General features: G+C 38.5%; 1 protein-coding gene across 1 annotated transcript in view; it reads right to left on the bottom strand.

The window, feature by feature from the left end:
• SCFD2 (sec1 family domain containing 2) overlaps window positions 1-20,028 on the bottom strand; it is a 449,958-nt gene that overhangs the window by 350,147 nt on the left and 79,783 nt on the right. The window contains exon 3 of the mRNA XM_028100703.2: window positions 8,815-8,942. Within this exon, the coding sequence (XP_027956504.1) occupies window positions 8,815-8,942 (128 nt within the window). The remainder of the gene's footprint in view (window positions 1-8,814; window positions 8,943-20,028) is intronic.

Here is a 20,028-nt window from a genome sequence, read left to right as displayed (position 1 = left end):
AGTCAAAAAAGCCAAAGTTATTCTCATAATAGTACTAAGATGTTACTGGATTTTGTTACTCTGCAGTGTTTACACGTGGTACAAAAACAATGGTGGGAAAAGAGCTGGGGCCCTCACACCAATACAGGCAGTGGTGCTGGATTACACAAGTAGTCAGTTTCACTTCAGAATGGTCATGATGAAACTGTAAATGCTGTTAATTTTATCAAATCTCAACCCTTAAGAAAACATCAATATCCTGTGTAAAGAAATGGGAAATATACAAAAAGCACTTCTGGTACAAACTGAAGTACAATGACTGGATTGAGGAAAAGCACTAGGGCGATTACTTGAGTTGTGAAATGAACTAGCCTCTGTGTTCATGACACACAATTTTTACTGGGAAACACAAATGAAAAACTGATCCTTTATACATTTTCCCAAAAAATGAATGAAGTGGGCCTGTCACTTCAAGGACAATGATGGTTTGTATTGTCAAGAGCAAAAGTCAAGTTTTCATGTGAAATTTATAATTTTGGAAAGCTTATATCTGCCCCTATATCTTTATATTCCAAATAATTAAACATTTTCTAATGATTTAATTGGGATAGCAACAAATATGTTTTATATAATATCTGTCAACAACCGGAAGATCTGCATAATTTAGAGAACCAACATTTTCCAAGTGACTAATGCACATGGTATGAACAATGTGTGTATAAAATACCCATTTAAAGCACAAGAGAGATCAATGGCTTTTAATGTAATACGGTATGGAAAATCCAATGATACAGTTTCATATTTCACAATGTGATTAAATGTAAGAAATTGCCTCTTGTAAAGCTGGTGTAGTATCAAAGAAGAATACCTTCAATTTTCTGAAAAGGTATTAAAATAGTCCTCCTTTTTCCAAATATATATCTTTCTAGGGCCATTTATTTTTATACATTTCATCCAAAATACTGTATCATAACAGATTAAATGAAGAAGAAAACAAGAGAACACAGCTGTCTTCTTTTAAACCAGACATTAGAGGTGGCACAAAAATGTAAAACAGTGCTACTGTACATTACTTTGTTTTAGAAAACAGTTATTTTTCATAAAAACATCACTCATGTTCACACGTAATAGGTTTACCGTATTTTTATATTAATAAATATTTTTAAAAATTGTCCCTGCTTGAATTTCTAATGTAATATTTTCTACCTATCAAAGAGTCAATAGATATAATCCACATAAACAAAAGTCTGTGGGGTCCTCAATAATTTTTAAGAATGTAAAGGGGTTCTAAGACCAAAACGTTTGAGAACTAGTGTTCTAAATCAATGTAACCCTTGGATTCCACAAGACAGTGATAGAAAAAGCAATCCCTCAAACAAGTATATAACAAATACCAACTGATAGTATTAATTCAAAAATGTACTTATTAATTTCATGAACATTTATTGGGCATAGAGTAAGTTCAAAGTCTTGTGTTAGGTGTGGAGAATACTAAGAAGCACAGGCAAAAATTCTCAGCCCCAACTACTCAGGGTAGTAACTGTAGTAGTAACTGCTGCAATAGCAATATGAACAAAAACAGTACCAACAGGAACATAAGATGCTGTCTATTAGAGAGGATGGGAGGGGATGAGAGATACGCTGGAGAAAGTGTTAGATAAGATAAAGCCATGAGACTGAATGGGTATTTCAGTTTTTTGTGGGGAAGGGAGGGATAGAAGTAGGGTTTAAGATCAGTATCAATCATTAACTGAGTATCTATGTACAAGGCATGACAGGGAATACAAAAATATCTAGTCTTCTAGGAAACTAGAAGTAAGTAACAGAAGGCATTGAACAATTATCAGAAAAAAGAAGATAATCAGGGATGGCCTCCCAGCAGAATTCTACCAAACATATAAAGAAGAATTAACACCTATTCTTCTGAAACTGTTTCAAAAAATAGAAATGGAAGGAAAACTCCCAAAGTCATTCTATGAGGCCAGCATTACCTTGATCCCAAAACCAGACAAAGACCCCATCAAAAAGGAGAATTACAGACCAATATCCATGATGAACATGGATGCAAAAATTCTTGCCAAGATACTAGCTAATAGGATCCAACAGTACATTAAAAGGATTATTCACCACAGCCAAGTGGGATTTATTCCTGGGCTGCAAGGGTGGTTCGCATCCACAAATCAATCAATGTGATAAACCACATTATCAAAAGAAAGGACAAGAACCATATGATCTTCTCAATAGATGCAGAAAAAGCATTTGACAAAATACAGCACCCTTTGTTAATAAAAACTCTCTGCAGTATAGGGATAGAAGGAACATACCTCAATATCATTAAAGCCATATATGAAAAACCCACAGCAAATATCATTCTCAGTGGGGAAAATTGAGAGGTTTTCCCCTAAGGTCCGGAACATGGCAGGGATGTCCACTCTCACCACTGTTGTTCAGCATAGTACTGGAAGTCCTAGCCTCAGCATCAGCCAGCAAAAAGAAATAAAAGGCATCCAAATCAGCAAAGAAGTCAAACCTCCACTCTTTGCAGATGACATGATACTCTATGTAGAAAACCCAAAAGACTCCATCCCGAAATTGCTAGAATTCATACAGGAATTCAGCAAAGTGGCAAGATTTAAAAATCAATGCACAGAAGTCGGCTGTGTTTCTATACACTAACAACGCCCCTAACAATGAGGCAGAAGAAAGAAAAATCAAGGAATCAATCCCATTTACAACTAAACTCCAAACCATAAGAAACCTAGGAATAAACCTAGCCAAAAAAGGTAAAGGATCTCTACTCTGAAAACTACAGAACACTCATGAAAGAAATTAAGGAAGACACAAAAGAAATGGAAAAATGTTCCATGCCCATGGACTGGAAGAACAAATATTGTTAAAATGTCTATGCTACCCAAAGCAATATACACACATTCAATGCAATCCCTATCAAAATACCATCAACATACTTCACAGAGCTGGAACAAACAATCCTAAAATTTGTATGGAACCAGAAAAGACCCTGAATAGCCAAAGGAATGTTGAAAAAGAAAACCAAAGCTGGAGGCCATCACAATTCCAGACTTCAAGCTCTATTACAAAGCTGTAATCATCAAGACAATATGGTAGTGGCACAAAAACAGACACATAGATCAATGGAACAGAATAGAGAACCCAGAAATGGACTCTCAACTCTATGGTCAACTAATCTTTGACAAAGCAGGAAAGAATATCCAATGGAAAAAAGACAGTCTCTTCAACAAATGGTGTTGGGAAAATTGGACAGCCACACACAGAAGAATGAAACTAGACCATTTCCTTACACCATACACAAAAATAGACTCAAAATGGATGAAAGACCTAAATGTGAGACAGTAATCCATCAAAATCCTTGACGAGAACACAGGCAGCAACCTCTTTGACATCAGTCGCAGCAACTTCTTGCTAGATATGTCTCCAAAGGCAAGAGAAACAAAAACAAAAATTAACTATTGGGACTTCATCAAGATAAAAACCTTTTACACAGCAAAGAAAACAGCCAACAAAACTAAAAGGCAACTATGGAATGAGAGAAGATATTTGCAAATGTCTTATCAGACAAAGAGCTAATATCCAAAATCTATAAAGAACTTGTCAAACTCAACACCCAAAGAACAAAGAATCCAATCAAGAAATGAACAGACATTTCTCCAAAGAAGACAACCAAATGGCCAAAAGACACATGAAAAAGTACTCAGTGTCACTCAGCATTAGGGAAATACAAATCAAAACCATGATGATAAATACCTAGTAGTGCAATTGCTGGTATTGACCCAAAGGATACGAACATAGTGATCCAAAGGGGCACCTGCACCCCAATATTTATAGTAGCGATGTCCACAACAGCCAAACTATGGAAAGAGCCCAGATGTCCATCGACAGATGAATGGATAAAGAAGATGTGATATATATATACACACACATACACACAACAGAATATTACTTAACCATCTAAAAATATGAAATCTTACCATTTACAATGATGTGGATGGAAGTAGAGAGTATTATGCTAAGCGAAATAAGTCAGAGAAAAACAATTATCATATGATTTCACTCATATGCGGAATTTAAGAAACAAAACAGATGAACATAGGGGAAGGAAAGGAAAAATAAAATAAGACAAAATCAGAGAGGGACACAAACCATAAGAGACTTAACTACAGGAAACAAACTGAGGGTTGCTGGAGGGGAGGTGGGTGGGGGGATGGGGTATCTGGATGATGGGCATTAAGGAGGGCACTTGATGTAAAGAGCACTGGGTGTTATTTGCAACTGATGAATCACTAAACTCTACCTCTGAAACTAAAACAAACAAATGAACAAAACACGAGATACCACCTCACACCAGTCAGAAGGGCTAAAATTAACAAGTTAGGAAATGACAGATGTTGGCGAGGATGCGGAGAAAGGGGAACCCTCCTACACTGTTGGTGGGAATGCAAGCTGGTGCAGCCACTCTGGAAAACAGTATGGAGGTTCCTCAAAAAGTTAAATATAGAACTACCCTACAACCCAGCAATTGCACTACTAGGTATTTATCCAAAGGATACAGACAGTGATTCAAAGGGGCACCTGCACCCCAATGTTTATAGCAGCAATGTCCACAATAACCAAAATATGGAAAGAGTCCAGATGTCCATCGACAGACGAATGGATAAAGAAGATGTGATATACATATACATATATATATTTATATTTATACACACACACACACACAATGGAATTTTACACAGCCATCAAAAAACTAAAATCTTGCTATTTGTAACAACATGGATGGAACTAGAGGGTACAATGCTAACCAAAATCAGTCAGTCAGAGAAAGACAAATACCATATGATTTCACTCATATGTGGAATTAAGAAAAAAACAGATGAACATAGGGGGAGGGAAGGAAAAATAAAATAAGATAAAAATTAAAAGGGAGGCAAACCATAAGAGACGCTGAACTCTAGGAAACAAACTGAGGTTTGCTGGAGGGGAGGTGGGTAGGGGGAAGGGATAATTGAGTGATGGGCATTAAGGAGGGCATTTGATATAATGAGCACTGGGTGTTATATGCAACTGATGAATCACTAAATTCTATCCCTGAAACTAATTAAAAAAAAAAAAAAGAGGAAGATAATCAGAAGAGCAGAGTGACATGATGACCAAGGGAAAAGAACCCAAGGAGGACACTTGGGTGGCTCAGTCAGTTAAGTGTCTGACTTCAGCTAGGTTCATGATTTCAGGGTCCTGAGATCAAGTCCTGCATCAGGCTCCCTGCTCAGTGGGGAGTTTGCTTGTCCCTCTTCCTCTGCCTCTCCCCCAACTCGTGCACATGCACGCTCTCTCTCTCTCAAATAAATAAATCAATAAAATCTTTAAAAAAAAAAAAAAAGAAAAGAAAAAGAACCCAAGGGAGAAGACATGATTGGATCCTACACACACATCAAAAGGAACAAGAATTATCAGAAAGGAAATTTGTAAATAGAAATATTAATGCATGTAAGTGAAAGTGGAAATAGCCATTGTCCCTCTATTACTCATCCACACTCATTAAGCAATCCATTCCCAAGTACTAAGCCATCCTCTATGTACCAAGCTAAACAGCCAGGGAAGAATATGATATGGACACTACCTAGCAGGTTTCAGATCCACACACATTTAGCTACAATGCACTGTGGTTAAGTGCAACAAGAAAAAGAGCTGTGGGTCCTCAGAAGCCAGAGTAATCAATTCAGCCTGCTGAGGAAGGGCATAGGAAGAAGAGCAGAAGGAGATTAGATATGGTTTCACAGAGAAAGTGACTTCTACATTAGATCCTGAAAAGATGGGCTTTGAAAAGAAAGATGTGTGTGTGTGTGTGTGTATGTGTGCACTCGAAAGTGAGTGGTTATATTAGTCAAGGTCTTGGCAGGAAAGAGATGGCACACTCAAACAAGGAAAATAAGGCAAGCTTAATGATGGGACTTTTTACAAGAATGCAAGTTAAGGAAATCAACAAGGGACAAGTAGAAGGATGCAACCAATCGCATCCTGGCAAGGAAGAAGACAGATAAATGATACCCTAACAGACATTCTCCTCTCACCCTCTAAAACCCCTGTGGGTGCCTCCCATTGGCCGAATCTACCTGAGAGGTCAAGGACAAGGAAGCCTGTTGAGGTAGTCCAAAGAAAGGGGAAAATCATCGAACTCGGTTTGTCTGCTTTGATTGCCCTCTCGCCAAACAACCTTCTTATAATCTGGTTTCCCATGCAGATTCCTTCTCCCAGACTTCTGCTTCCAGGCCCACTGCAAACCGATCCCAGTCTGCTTCCGTTACAACCTTCACTGTGCTCAGAGCTTTCTTTCCCCTTCACTATTCCAGGAGATAAGTATTTTCCCTATTTTTCTGGATAGTGAAACTGAAGTCTGGCTGTTCAGTGACAGAACCAGACATGGCTGGCTTTGCACCCCATCATAGTCACGTGCACAAGGCAGCAGTGAGTCTAGAAGCGAGTGCTACAAAGGAGTCAAGGAGGATGTGGACTGAGAAAAACAAGCTGCTATTTAGTGGTCTGGGAGGCTTTTTTTTTTTTTTTTTTTTTTTTTTACGTTATGTTAGTCACCATACATTACATCATTAGTTTGGGATGTAGTGATCCACGACTCATTGTTTGTGCATAACACCCAGTGCTCCACGCAGGACGCGCCCTCTTTAATACCCATCACCGGGCTAACCCATCCCCCACCCCCTCTCCTCCAGAACCCTCAGTTTGTCTCTCGGAGTCCATAGTCTCTCATGGTTCATCTCTCCCTCCAATTTCCCCCCTCATTTTTCCCTTCCTTCTCCTAATGTCCTCCCTGCTATTCCTTATGTTCCACAAATAAGTGAAAGCATATGATAATTGGCTTTCTCTGCTTGACTTATTTCACTTAGCATTTAGCAAAAAAGTGTCAGAAGACAACTGCACTAGATTAATAAGCCAGAAAATAATGAAGAAACAGAAGAAATCAAGCACAGAATACTTTGCCAAGAAATCTGGCTGCAAAAGAAAGATGTCATAGAGATCTGCTTTCCTTCAGCTCCAATGTGATCTTCCTGCCACCCATGAAACACTGCAAAGTATGTCCATTCGGCGGAGAGCAAGAGGACAAACTGGTGAAGACCCTCCAACCACAGATGGACTCCAGAGACACAGCTTCTGTGTAAGATGTAGAAACTGAGACAAGCATCTTCCACTCATTTCTTCTGTAAATGGACCTTTTGGATCCAAACAAATGGGTTTCTCAGAGTCCATCTCTTTTGTACTTTCAGGATACATTTTTCATCTTGAAAGCCAGTGGGAAAAAATCAATTCAGTTTACAATGTTTTAAAAATCACTTTTCTGGAACACATTTATTTAGCTACCTGACAATTTAGCTACCTGACAATTTCCTGCAAAGCTCTCGGAAATACGGCATGTGTTTATATGTGAAATGGTAAAATCAACTTTTTCTTTGTTTTAGCAATTAAGCTTTTTTCCTTTCCCAGAATGGTGTTTCCTTCTATTGATGTTCATAAGGTTTTAATATGATTTTACCTTGTACTGAGAAATTTTATATTTAAGATCTGAGGTTAGAATCATGGGATCATTCTTAGTCGATTTAAATACAAGAGAATCCTCAATCTTGAATTAAAATTTCTGTTTAATGTCTCAAAAGTATTAGAAACCTCTATCACAGAAAAATGTATACTTCAGTAGAATTTACAATAGGGGTTGGGAGAATAGTACATAGTTTAAAGCATATTTCATAGTTTTAAATGGTGTTAGGAAAAGCACTCCAGCCATTTAAGAGAGCATAGCATGATTTTTTTTTTATGATAAGCTATGTGATAAGGAATTTTCAAATACCAATGTTTTATTATGTTTAAGCTCCAGATCTTTTCTTACTGTTCATGGTGATACATCTGTTGGTATATGAAAATGAGACACACCAGAAATTCTGACTAGTGATAGGAAGCAGAAACGGAGAGCCACACTGTTAAGCTTTTGCCAAATTACAGTTGGCACATGGATAAAGTGTGATTTCGGCCAATGTTTTCAGTCCTTCTTACAACCAAAGTTTGCTAACAACTGTCTGTATCTTTCCTTCTTTTTTCTCTCCCCATGTCTAGAGTTTGGGAAGAATGTAAATCATTTCATCTGAGGCTTTTTTCTCCCCTTTGGTCAACAGAAAACTCAAACATTTACATTTGAATTCATGGGGTTACCTGTCCTTTTTAACAATTTATTTCTGGCTTTGATATTTTTAAAAAGATACAGTCCTTTAGAAAGTAAAGTGTGTTGACCTTTCAAGAGTCCTATATTGAGCAACAAAAATTGATTTATGCTCTGTGATAGCACCGTTAGGTTACATCATGGAACTGCAATACAAATTAACCTTATCACCAAAACCTCTGTGCAATCCTACTTTTCTTGATTCACAATATGAATCTATTCTTGTTTTACCCCTTCTCATGGATAAGGAACTCTACATAGTAAACACACTTGTTATTAATGTGTATCTAGAACTGTGGAAAGAAAGAGAGAGAGAGGAAGGAAGGAAGGAAGTTGAGGGAGGGAGTGAGGAAGGGAAGGAGTTCATTCCCAAAGTTGAGTCTAAAAAGGAGGGTCATTGCTGACCCCTGAGGGCAGTGTGTCCCTACTCCTTGCCTACTCTTTCAACAGTTTACAAATGTCTTCGATACTTTCACTGAGATGCCAAGCTGGCTAGATTGGCCCACAGTTCAGAGAAACTCAAATCAACTTCCTCAGAGCCCGTGGTTACTGTCTGTCCTAGAGGTGGACATGCTTACCCATACTCATCTTGATTGGCAGGTTTTCTCTGCTTGCGGCTTCCACTAGATGTCTCCGGACTTCCATCACTGCCTCTTTGTGCTTGGTGCTCAGTAAGGCTTCCCACAGAGCTCTGGCAGCTGGGTCACTGCAATAAAACCACAAAAGAGCTTTAGAATAAATGTCTACTGGATAACGAGAAGAGTCAAAAGGAAAATAATTTCTTAAATATCCTTTCTGAACACTAATATAGACTCTCCTTCTGATAGGCCTTAAGTACTAAGATTAAATAAAGAATATCTAATCCACTTTACTCAGCACAAAATATTGAGAAATTAAGGAAATAATAAAATCAACACCCCCTTTTTTTGGGGGGGAGGGTGGGAAGAAAAGCTACATTGTGTTATGAGAAGTGTGAGAAAAGTGTATGATAAATTGTTTTGAGATTTGCATTCAAAAATATTTCAGAGTATAATTCAACATTGCTAGAGTAACATATAAATGGTTTGTAAGCCCAAATTAAAAACATGTCTAAAAATGATTTATCAGTGATTATAAGCTTATATGTTTGAGATAGCATACTTGTCAGGGAAACACAAAGCAATCAGCAATGAGAATTCCTGTTTAAAAACTACTCAATAGACTTCCTAATGAATGGGTTTTGTACTGAATGAAAGTCAGGAATTAGGCTAAGTGACCGTGGCCTTAAGTAGCCCACTTTGGGCCTTAGGTTGTAAGGATGGCACTTCTGAAGCCTTTACAATTAACCGTTGATCCAGCACGAAGCACTGCATTATGCAGGGTCTCATCTGGGCTCACTTTTCCAACAGCCCTCTGTCTCACCCACCATGCCATGTCCAAATTATAAATGAGTACAGTGTTCTTTCCGGAAGATCTCTGCATGTAGCCAAGTATACACATTTGTAGTAATGCTTTAAAAACGGAGTATAAAAAAACAAAGCTGACGTCTGTCCCTTTCTAAGGACATTTTCCCTCCACTTAAAGCCCCACTAACACCTCCTACCATCCAGTGAGCAACAGTTTGAAAATGAATGCATTTTTTAGAGTTTAGTTTTAAAAGTTATATCTAATATGACATTAATTTAACTTGAAAGTTATACCTAATAAGGTGTATCTTTCAAGTTTGAATTTCATTTAGAATAATGGAATGATGTGTTGCAGCACTGAGTTTAATATCTGGCACACAATAATCTTTCATTTAGTAGTACTGTTTTTATTACCATCTATTTTTTTCTGAGTGAACTGACATCACTGCTCAACATATTCTACTTGTTTTGCTCTGATCAAAACTGTCATCATTATAACTCAGCATCCAATATTCTAAGTTTAATTTGAATGAGCTGGTAATCTATACGCCAAGTGCTCATCTCAGTGGTTGCAACATAGATCAGAATGAGGCACACGCTCTCAATGACTTAGAGTCTGAAAGAAGAGGCTGAAAAATTCCGCCCCCCCCCCAAATGTGATAAGAAGCAGGTCCATGCTTGCATAGATTTTTCTGGTAGCACAGAGCAAGGGCTCTAATCCTGGACTCAAAGAATGATTTCCACTGGAAATGATGAGCAAGTACAGAGATCTGTAAGTTCTGAGGGCAGCCACGGCAAGAAGTTGTAACTCAGCCTGGGAAGGAAAGTGATCAAGTCTTCAAGGATATAGAAATCTCCATCAGTAAACAAGAAAACAAGAGGGAGAAGGACATTTCAGACATTTCATTTCAGTACAAAGTCCCACATACATGGCACTGAAGAGTCCTGTTTTGCTCCATGCCTGGATGCAAGGGAGGGGCAGCAGAAGGAAGGGTAAGAGTGGAGGAAGGAGCTACTCTACATATGGCCCTGCGCTCCCTGCCAAGGCTTATCCTTCCGTAGGTGACAGGAAGCCAAGGAGTATGCAATGATTTCACATTCTGAAAAGAGCAGCATAGCTTAGCAGTAATGAAAATGGTCTTTATTATCATTCAAAACTAGGTCTATATCCTATGGGGCTTTGGGAAAGCTACAGTGTCCCCAAAACTCCAAAGGCAATAGAGAACCACTAAAGTATTCTGAGCAGGGGAGGTATACTCCCAGGTTCCCCAATTTATGGTCCACAATTGTTCCCTACCTTTTGTTCTCCAAAGCACCTCTCCCCAAGCCACACGGATTTCTCACATATTCTCAACTCAACACACAACTTCTAGAGTAGAACTTCACTGCCCTCCTCTTTTCTATGAGAGTATGCATTTTGCTAATACAGAATGTCTCCAAAATCGCAGTAGGCTATGTAATACTGTGATTGGCCCATCAGATTAGTGCAGTGGTTAAAATGTGGGCTTTGGGGTCAGATAAAATCTGGGTTCAAACTCTGACCATTCTCCCCTTCACCCCTAGCAACTACACAGCCTCTCTGACCTTCCTCAGGCACTCCAAGCACAGGGACCTCTTCTCCTTTGCCAGGAATGTTCTTCCTCTACAGATATCCCTCTCTCTCTTCCAGTGTCTGCTGAAACGTTGCCTTATCAGAGAGGTTGCCCCTTACTATCCCATATAAAGAAGTAACGACAGCCCATCCGGGCACCTTACCCTGGCACTCCTCCCCCTTCCTGGGCCTTACTGTTCTACATAATCTTTATTATCATCTGACTGAGCATATGCTCCCATGTTTATCTGTTTGTTGTCTATCTCCCTCCCAGAAGGTAAGGTCCTTCTCGGAAGGTAGGTCCTTGTTTTACTCATTGCTAAGTCCCCACTCCCTAGAACGGTGCCAGGCTCCATGGTAGGTATACTCAATAAATACTGAATAAGTGAATGAATAACGCTTGCTAATTGTATAACCGTGTGCATGTAACTGTTTCCCTCCATTTTCTCATCCTGTGAGAGGGTTAAATATGATAATGCACATAAAGCACTTTCCTGATTCACAATTATTGTTATGGTTGTTGACTACTGCTATGATATTGTCAATGTGATCAAGGGTTTGTAATATATTCAGCTACTTCACTTAATGACACTGAGTATTTTTTTCATACAATCCTGATTTGTTCATATGTATTAAAGTCACATGGGCTTACAGGATCTGGCTGTTTTCTATTGAAACATTTTATAAGAAATACATAAGGTTTCCATGATCTCTAACACTGATGCAGACTCAGGTCATGTTTCCTTGAAAATTATTTTGCTGATATAAACAATTCTGATTGTCTGGATATGTGTGACAGTTTCTAATGTTTCTTCCTGAACAAAACAGTTTCCTAAACACACCAAACCGACCCCACATCATACATGGTCATTTTAAGTTTACCAAGTTAACATGCATGAACAAATTCTGGCTCTCTGAATGACTGGCACTAAAGGGGATCAAATTGTACTTACTGGCAGCTCTGCTGTGTCCTGCACCCACTTCTTCTCCAAGTCACTCTGTTACTGCTGCGTCGTAGTTTACACACTTACTCTTATGTCAGCATCTGAGTTGAGTGTGGGAGTTAATCACGGCCTTTCTTTAATATGCTCATAAAAATTGATCCAATAGACATTTCACACTATTGAAGTTTCATATGAAATCAACTCCTGATGTCAAATTTTATAAGTCAAGAGAAGTTAATTAAAATCCACACTATAATCTTAACAGTGTATTTCGTGCAATTCTTTATTCTTTCCAACTGTGCAAATGTTCTATTTTCCTAATGATGGAATAAGCAATACACAGAGTGCTATCACAACAAGTATAATAGACTAGTGGTAGGCAGTACTGTCGAAGCATGCATTCTGGAACCAAACAATAAAGGGTCTGGTTCTACTCGTTAGCCCAGGAGAGTTACTTAATCTCTCTGCACATGTTTCCTCCTCCATTAACTTGGGGATGATAATAGTACCTAGTCAGTGGATTATTATGAGAATTGAAGGTGTTAATATATCTAGAGCACCTAGAACAATGCCTGACACATACTAAGTGTTCAATAAACATAGCAGTAGCAATAGCAGTGGTAGTTATAAGAAAAAAACCAAAGGTCAGAATTTTCTCATAAGATATAGAAGAAAGCCTGCTTTGGAAGTACATATACATATATGTATATGTATGGATAAATACTGCCAGTAGCTTCATTTTCTAATATGAATAGTTCAGCAATACCTAATACAGAATTCATGATACACACTGAAATACTGAAAACTCCAACTCAAGCAATCCTCCTGTATATGACATGCTGATGTAAAGAATTTTGATTTTCAGGAATAAAATAAGAAACTTTTCTATAGATTACCTCAAGACTTACAGCTATAGGAAGCAAAAATTTTTAAAACAAATAATCCAGTTAAAAAATAGGCAGAAACACGAATAGATGTTTTTCCAAAGAAGACATGTGGATGGCCAACAGACACATGAAAAGAGGCTCAACATCACTCATCATCGGGGAAATACAAATCAAAACTCTGATCAGATACCACTTTACACCTGTCAGAATGGCTAAAATTAAGGAAGGTTTTTAATCAATGACTTCTATGCCAGCTTCTTGTCTCATTAATTATACTGAAATTCTGCAAACTACACACAACAGGATATTTTAAAACTAGAATTGTTACTTTTATGAAGAGTTCAGATTCCATAAATATTTCCAGACTGACATAAAGTGGATGTATGACGTTTGGGGTAGAGGTGAACATTAGAGATGGTAGTAAATTAATCATCTTTACATCTTCAGTAGGACACTACCTCACCCAACGCAAACACATGAAAATCTATTTTTCATTTTTGAAGGCACCTAGAGAAAATTTTATAATATTCCTCAGAAAAACACTACAGCTTCAAACAAATCAAACTGCTATTGGATCCTACTCATACCTAATCTAAACCCTTTATGCTCAACTATAAACTTACCTCCTCTTGCTTAGTCTTTTGCCTTAAATTCAGGAACAGCTGGGCAACATCATTTTAATCAGACCCGCCCCAAAACAGCTTGTTTCTTTATTTCATGGCTAACTTAAGACAGATTTTTGAAAGGTAAATAAAATATAATATTTAAAAATATTTTTAAATACCACCACTACCTTCTCTTTTAGAAGCATTTAGGAATCTACACAACAATTTCTTATGTCTCATTTGATCCTCACATCATGAGCTAAGCCATGATCGCTGCCCCAATTTAAAGAGCCTCAGAGAAGCCAAATGCCTTACTTAAGTACACTCAACCTGTAAGTGGCAAAACCAGGACTCACCCCCAGACAACTGGCTTCTGAGCTCACTTATCTTTCTACTAAACCTTGCCATGCCTGTATTATGCAAATCATCAAAGAGAATCGATTGCATAGAATGTCAGTAATTTTAAAGTCTTCATATCGGTTTTCTTTTCTAATCCTTAATATATCTTCTATTCTCCTTTTAAGTTTATATGTGGGCCTCACATAAGATAGAATGGAATAGAGTGAAGAGTGAAGTAGATCCATATTACCTCATGAAGCAAGAAAAGTTTGCTCTCAGAATTTGGCACGTTTTGTTTTAAGCAATATCACAGGAGGAAGGAGAAGATGGTGGAGGAGTAGGGGACCCTAATTTCATCTGATCCCTAGAATTCTGCTAGAGAGCTATTAAACCTGTGAACTCAACGAGAGACCTAAGACAAGAATTACTGCAATTCTACAAATAGAAAATTGACCCCTTTTGGCAAGGTAGGAGGTACAGAGAAGTGACTCCAAGGCGATATATGGGAAGATAAATCGCAGTAGGAGGAAGCCTCCCTAAGCAAGCTACCAGAAAGTGATAGAGCAGCAGAGCACAAATGCAGAACTTTTAGAAATCTGCTCTGGTGAGGGACGTCTCTGCCTGAGAGACTCGGGTGGCGAAGCGGGGCAGAATGCTAGGTGGGACAGTGTAGTCTCAGGATCCCCAGGGTTACAGAAAGAACAGGATGCCTGAGCATGGCAGAGTTCGTAGGCATCAGAGCAGGGAAGCTGGCTGCCATCAGCGAGCCCAGGAGTGGGCTCTCAGTTTGGTGTTGCCATCAACAGTCGGGCTACCACTCTCCGAGCCCAGCAAGTGGCAAAACGAGGTGAGACCCTCCTTCCTTCCCCCAGGAGAAGCAGCATGGGTGCGAGGTGCAGGAGGCTGCAAAGTTTGCAGACTCCAAACAGGGTCAGGTGCCCGAGATAAAAACACTTGGTCACGGGCTGGGTGAACATAGTGCAGGGAGACAGAAGTGATTGACTGCTTTTCCCTGAGGGCACACTGAGGAGTGGGGCCAAGATTTTTCAGTTCTGGGGCTGGAGATGGGGGATGGGGCCATTTTTATTTTTATACTCTAAAGGAGCACAGAAAGCCTTCAGGAAACAAAAGCCACATAGAGCAATCTGGAGCCGCTTAAGTAGCCTGACCCCTGGCAAGGGCGATGCAGTTCTGCCTGGGGCAAAGAAACCTGAGATTCAGTGCACCAGGCCCCTCCTCCAGAAGATCAGCAGGAACATCCAGCTGGCTAAGACCAAGTTTACCGATCAATGAGAACTACAAAATTCCAGCACTAGGGGAAAAAAGAATATAGAATTCAGGGTTTCTTCTCATGATTCTTTAGTCTTTCAATTTTAATTTTTTTTTCTTATTCCTTTTCAACTAATTTATTTTACCAACTCTTTTCTTTCTTTTTTTTTTTTAAGATTTTATTTATTTGACAGAGAGAGAGAGATCACAAGTAGGCAGATAGGCAGAGGGAGAGGGAGAAGCAGGCTCCCCACTGAACAAGGAGCCAGATGCGGGGCTCGATCCCAGGATGCTGGGTTCGTGACCAGAGCCGAAGGCAGACACTTAACCAACTGAGCCACCTAGGCACCCCACCAACTCTTTTCTTGTCTTTTTTAATTGTCATTTTTGAAATTACACTCTATTCTTTAATTGTATTTAATTTCATTTTTGTATATGTACAAGTTTTTCTTTCTTTATAATTTTGGTATGTAGTTTCTTCTAACAAACAGGACAAAATACACCCAGAATAGAGTGTATTGCTCTACTCTATTCATCTGTCTGATTATATTCTTTCTTTTTTTCTAAGTCCTTTTTAATTTTCATTTTTACAGTTACATTCTATCCTTTCATTTTATCTAATTGTGTGTGTGTGTGAGTGTGTGTGTGTATGAGTTTTTCTTTCTTTACAATTTTGGGATCTTTTCTAACAGACCAAAATACACTCAGGATCTAGTGTATCTAGTGTATTGCTTTGTTCTGTTCACCTGTCAGATTATGTTCTCTCTTTTTTTTTTTCTTCTCAGTTTCTGGTCTCTTCTGATGTGTTTAGTGTATAATTTTCTGGGGTCATTGTTGCTATTTAGTATTTTCTTCTCTCGTTCATCTATTCTTCCCTGGACAGAATGACAACATGGAAAAACTCCCCTCAAAAAAGAGAACAAGAGGCACTGCTGACTGCCAGAGACCTAACTGGTATGAATAAAAGATGATGGAACCAGGATTCAGATTAACGATTATAAATATACTAGCTGGGTTTGAAAAAAGCTTAGAAGACACTAGAGAGAATCCCTTTCTGGAGAAATAAAAGAACTAAAATCTAATCAGGTCAAAATCAAAAAGGCTTTTAATGAGATGCAATAAAAAATGGAGGCTCTAACTGCTAGGATAAATGAGGCAGAAGAGAGAATTAGTGATACAGATGACAAAACAATGGATAATAAAGAAGCTGAGAATGACAGAGATAACTCCTGATCTCAAGGGGAGAATCCGAGAGATAAGTGATACCATAAAGTGAAACAATATTAGAATTGCAGTCCAAGAAGAAGAGGAAAGAGAGAGAGAGTGGGGGGAAAGGTATATTGGAGCAAAATATAGCTGACAACTTCTTTAATCTGGATAAGAAAGCAGGCATTCAAGTCCAGGATGCACAGAGAACCCCCCTCAAAATCAATAAAAATAGGTCAACACCTCGACATATAATAGTGAAGGTTGCAAATTTCAGAGACAAAGAGCAAATCCTGAAAGCAGCTCAGGACAAGAGGTACTTAACCTGCAATGGTAGAAACATAAGACTGGCAGCACGCCTATCCACAGAGACCTGGGAGGCCAGAAAGGACTGCCATGATATATTAGGGTGCTAAATGAGGAAAAATATGCACCTAAGAATACTTTACCCGGCAAGGCTGTCATTCAGAATAGAAGGAGAGATAAAGAGCTTCCAGGACAAACAGAAACTAAAAGAATTTGTGATCACTAAAGCAGTCCTGTGAGAAATATTAAAGGGGATACTGCAAGAGAAGAGAGAGCCCAAAAGTAACACAGACCAGAAAGGAACAGAGAGAATATACAGAAACAGTGACTTTACAGGTAATAAAATGACACTAAATTCATATCTTTCAATAGTTACTCTTAATATAAATGGGCTAAATGCCCTAATTAAATGACACAGGGTATCAGATTGGATAAAAAAAGCAAGGCCCATCCATATGCTGTCTGCAAGAGACTCATTTTAGACCCAAAGACACCTCCAGATTGAAAGTGAAGGGGTGGAAAACCGTTTATCATGCTAATGGACATCAAAAGAAAGCTGGAGTGGCAATCCTTATAACATCTAAATTAGATTGTACACCAAAGACTGTAATAAGAGATGAGGAAGGACACTTTATCATAATTAAAGGGTCTATCCAACAAGAATATATAACAGTTGTAAATATTTATGCTCCTAACATGGGAGCAGCCAATTATATAAACCAATTAATAACAGAACTAAAGAAACACACTGATAATAACACACTAATAGTAGGGGACTTTGACACCCCACTCACAGCAATGGACAGATCATCTAAGCAGAAGATCAACAAGGAAACAAGGGCTTTGAATGACAAACCAGACCAGATGGACTTCAAAGGCATATTCAGAGCATCCCATCCTAAAGCAACAGAATACACATTCTTCTCAAATGCACATGAAACATTGCCAGAACAGATCACATACTGGGTCAGAAATCAGGTCTCAACCAGTACCAAAATATTAGGATCATTCGATGCATATTTTCAGACCACAATGCTTTGAAACTTGAACTCAATCACAAGAAGAAATGTGGAAAGAACTCAAATACATGGAGGTTAAGGAACATCCTACTAAAGAATGAATGGGTCAACCAGGAAATAAAAGAAGAATTTAAAAAATTCTTGGAAATGGGGGTGCCTGTGTGGCTCAAATGGTTAAGTGCCTGCCTTTGACTCAGGTTAGGATCCCAGGGTCCTGGGATCAAGCCCCACATTGGGCTCCCTGCTCAGTGGGGAGCCTGCTTCTCCCTCTCCTCCAGCTCCCACTGCTTGTGCTCTCTTGTGCTCTCTGTCAAACAAATAAAATCTTTAAAAATAATTTTTGGAAACAAATGAAAATGAAAACACAACTGTTCAAACCTTTGGGAGGCAGCAAAGGCAGTCCTAAGAGGGAAGTATATAGCAATGCAAGCCTTTCTCAAGAAACAAGAAAGGTTTCAAATACACAACCTAACCTTACACCATAAGAAGCTGGAGAAAGAACAGCAAATAAAGCCTAGATGCAACAGAGAAGAGAATTAGTAAAGATTAGAGCAGAAATCAATGAAATAGAAAGCAAAAGAACAGTAGAATAGATCAATGAAACTAGGAGCTGGTACTTTGTAAGAATTAATAAGACCGATAAACCCCTGGCAAGACTTATCAAAAAGAAAAGAGAAAGGACCCAAATAAATAAAATCATTAATGAAAGAGGAAATATCACAAACAACAGCAAAGAAATACAATTATAAGAACACATTATGAGCAACTACATGCCAAGAAATTAGGCAGTCGGTAAGAGATGGATGCATTCCTAGAAATGTAAAAGCTACCAAAACTAAAACAGGAAGAAACAAACCTGAACAGACCCATAACCAGCAAGGAAATTAAAGCACTAATCAAAAATCTCCCAACAAAAAATAGTCTAAGGCAGATGGCTTCCCAGGGGAATTCTACCAAACATTTAAAGATACCTATTCCTCTGAAGCTGTTTCAAAAAACAGAAATGGAAGGAAAACTTTCCAACTTTTCTATGAGACCAGCATCACCTGGATCCCAAAACCAGACAAAGACCCCACCAAAAAGGAAAATTACAGACCAATATCCCTGATGAACATGGATGTAAAAATTCTCACCAAGATACTAGCCAATAGGATCCAACAGTACAATAAAAGGATTATTCACCACAACCAAGTGGGATTTATTCCTGGGCTACAAGGTTGGTTCAACATCTGCAAATCAATCAATGTGATACACCACATTATTAAAAGAAAGGACAAGTACCATATGATCCTCTCAATATATTTAGAAAAAGCATTTGACAAAGTACAGCAACCTTTCTTGAACAAAACTCTTTACGGTGTAGGGATGGAGGGAACATACCTCAATATCATAAAAGCCATATATGAAAACCCCACAGTGAATTTCATTCTCAATGGGGAAAAACTGAGAGCTTTTACCCTAAGGTCAGGAACATGGCAGGGATGTCCACTATCACCAGTGCCGTTCAACACAGTACTAGAAGTCCTAGCCTCAGCAATCAGACAACAAAAAGAAATAAAAGGCATCCGAATTGGCAAAGGAGAAGTCAAACTCTCACTCTTTGCCAGAAGACATGATACTCTATGTGGAAAACCCAAACACTTCACTAAAAAATTTCTAGATCTCATACAGGAATTCAGCAAAGGGGCAGGATATAAAATCAATGCACAGAAATCAGTTGCATCTCTGTACACTAATAATGAGACAGAAGAAAGAGAAATTAAGGAGTCGATCACATTTACAATTGCACCAAAAACCATAAGATACCTAGGAAAAAACCTAACTAAAAAGGGAACGGATCTATACTCAGAAAACTATAGAATACTCATGAAAGAAATTGAGAAAGACACAAAGAAATGGAAAAACGTGCTCATGGATTGGAAGAACAAATATTGTTAAAATGTCTATTCTACCTACAGCAAGCTATATAGTCAATGCTGTCCCTATAAAAATACCATCAACTCTTTTCAGAGAGCTGGAACAAATAATCCTAAAATTTGTATGGAACCAGAAAAGGCCCTGAATAGCCAGAGGAATGTTGAAAAAGAAAACCAATGCTGGTGGCATCACAATTCCAGACTTCAAACTCTATTACAAAGCTATCATCATCAAGACAGTATGGTAGTGGCACAAAAACAGACACACAGATCAATGGAACAAAATAGAGAACCCAGAAATGGACTCTCTATGGTCAACCAATCT

Source organism: Eumetopias jubatus, unplaced genomic scaffold, assembly GCF_037043125.1.
Source record: "Eumetopias jubatus isolate StellerSeaLion01/CBP00866 unplaced genomic scaffold, mEumJub1_p1.0 scaffold_2, whole genome shotgun sequence".
In the NCBI taxonomy this organism is placed as follows: Eukaryota; Metazoa; Chordata; class Mammalia; order Carnivora; family Otariidae; genus Eumetopias; species Eumetopias jubatus.
This window is presented reverse-complemented; position numbering and strand designations above follow the sequence as displayed.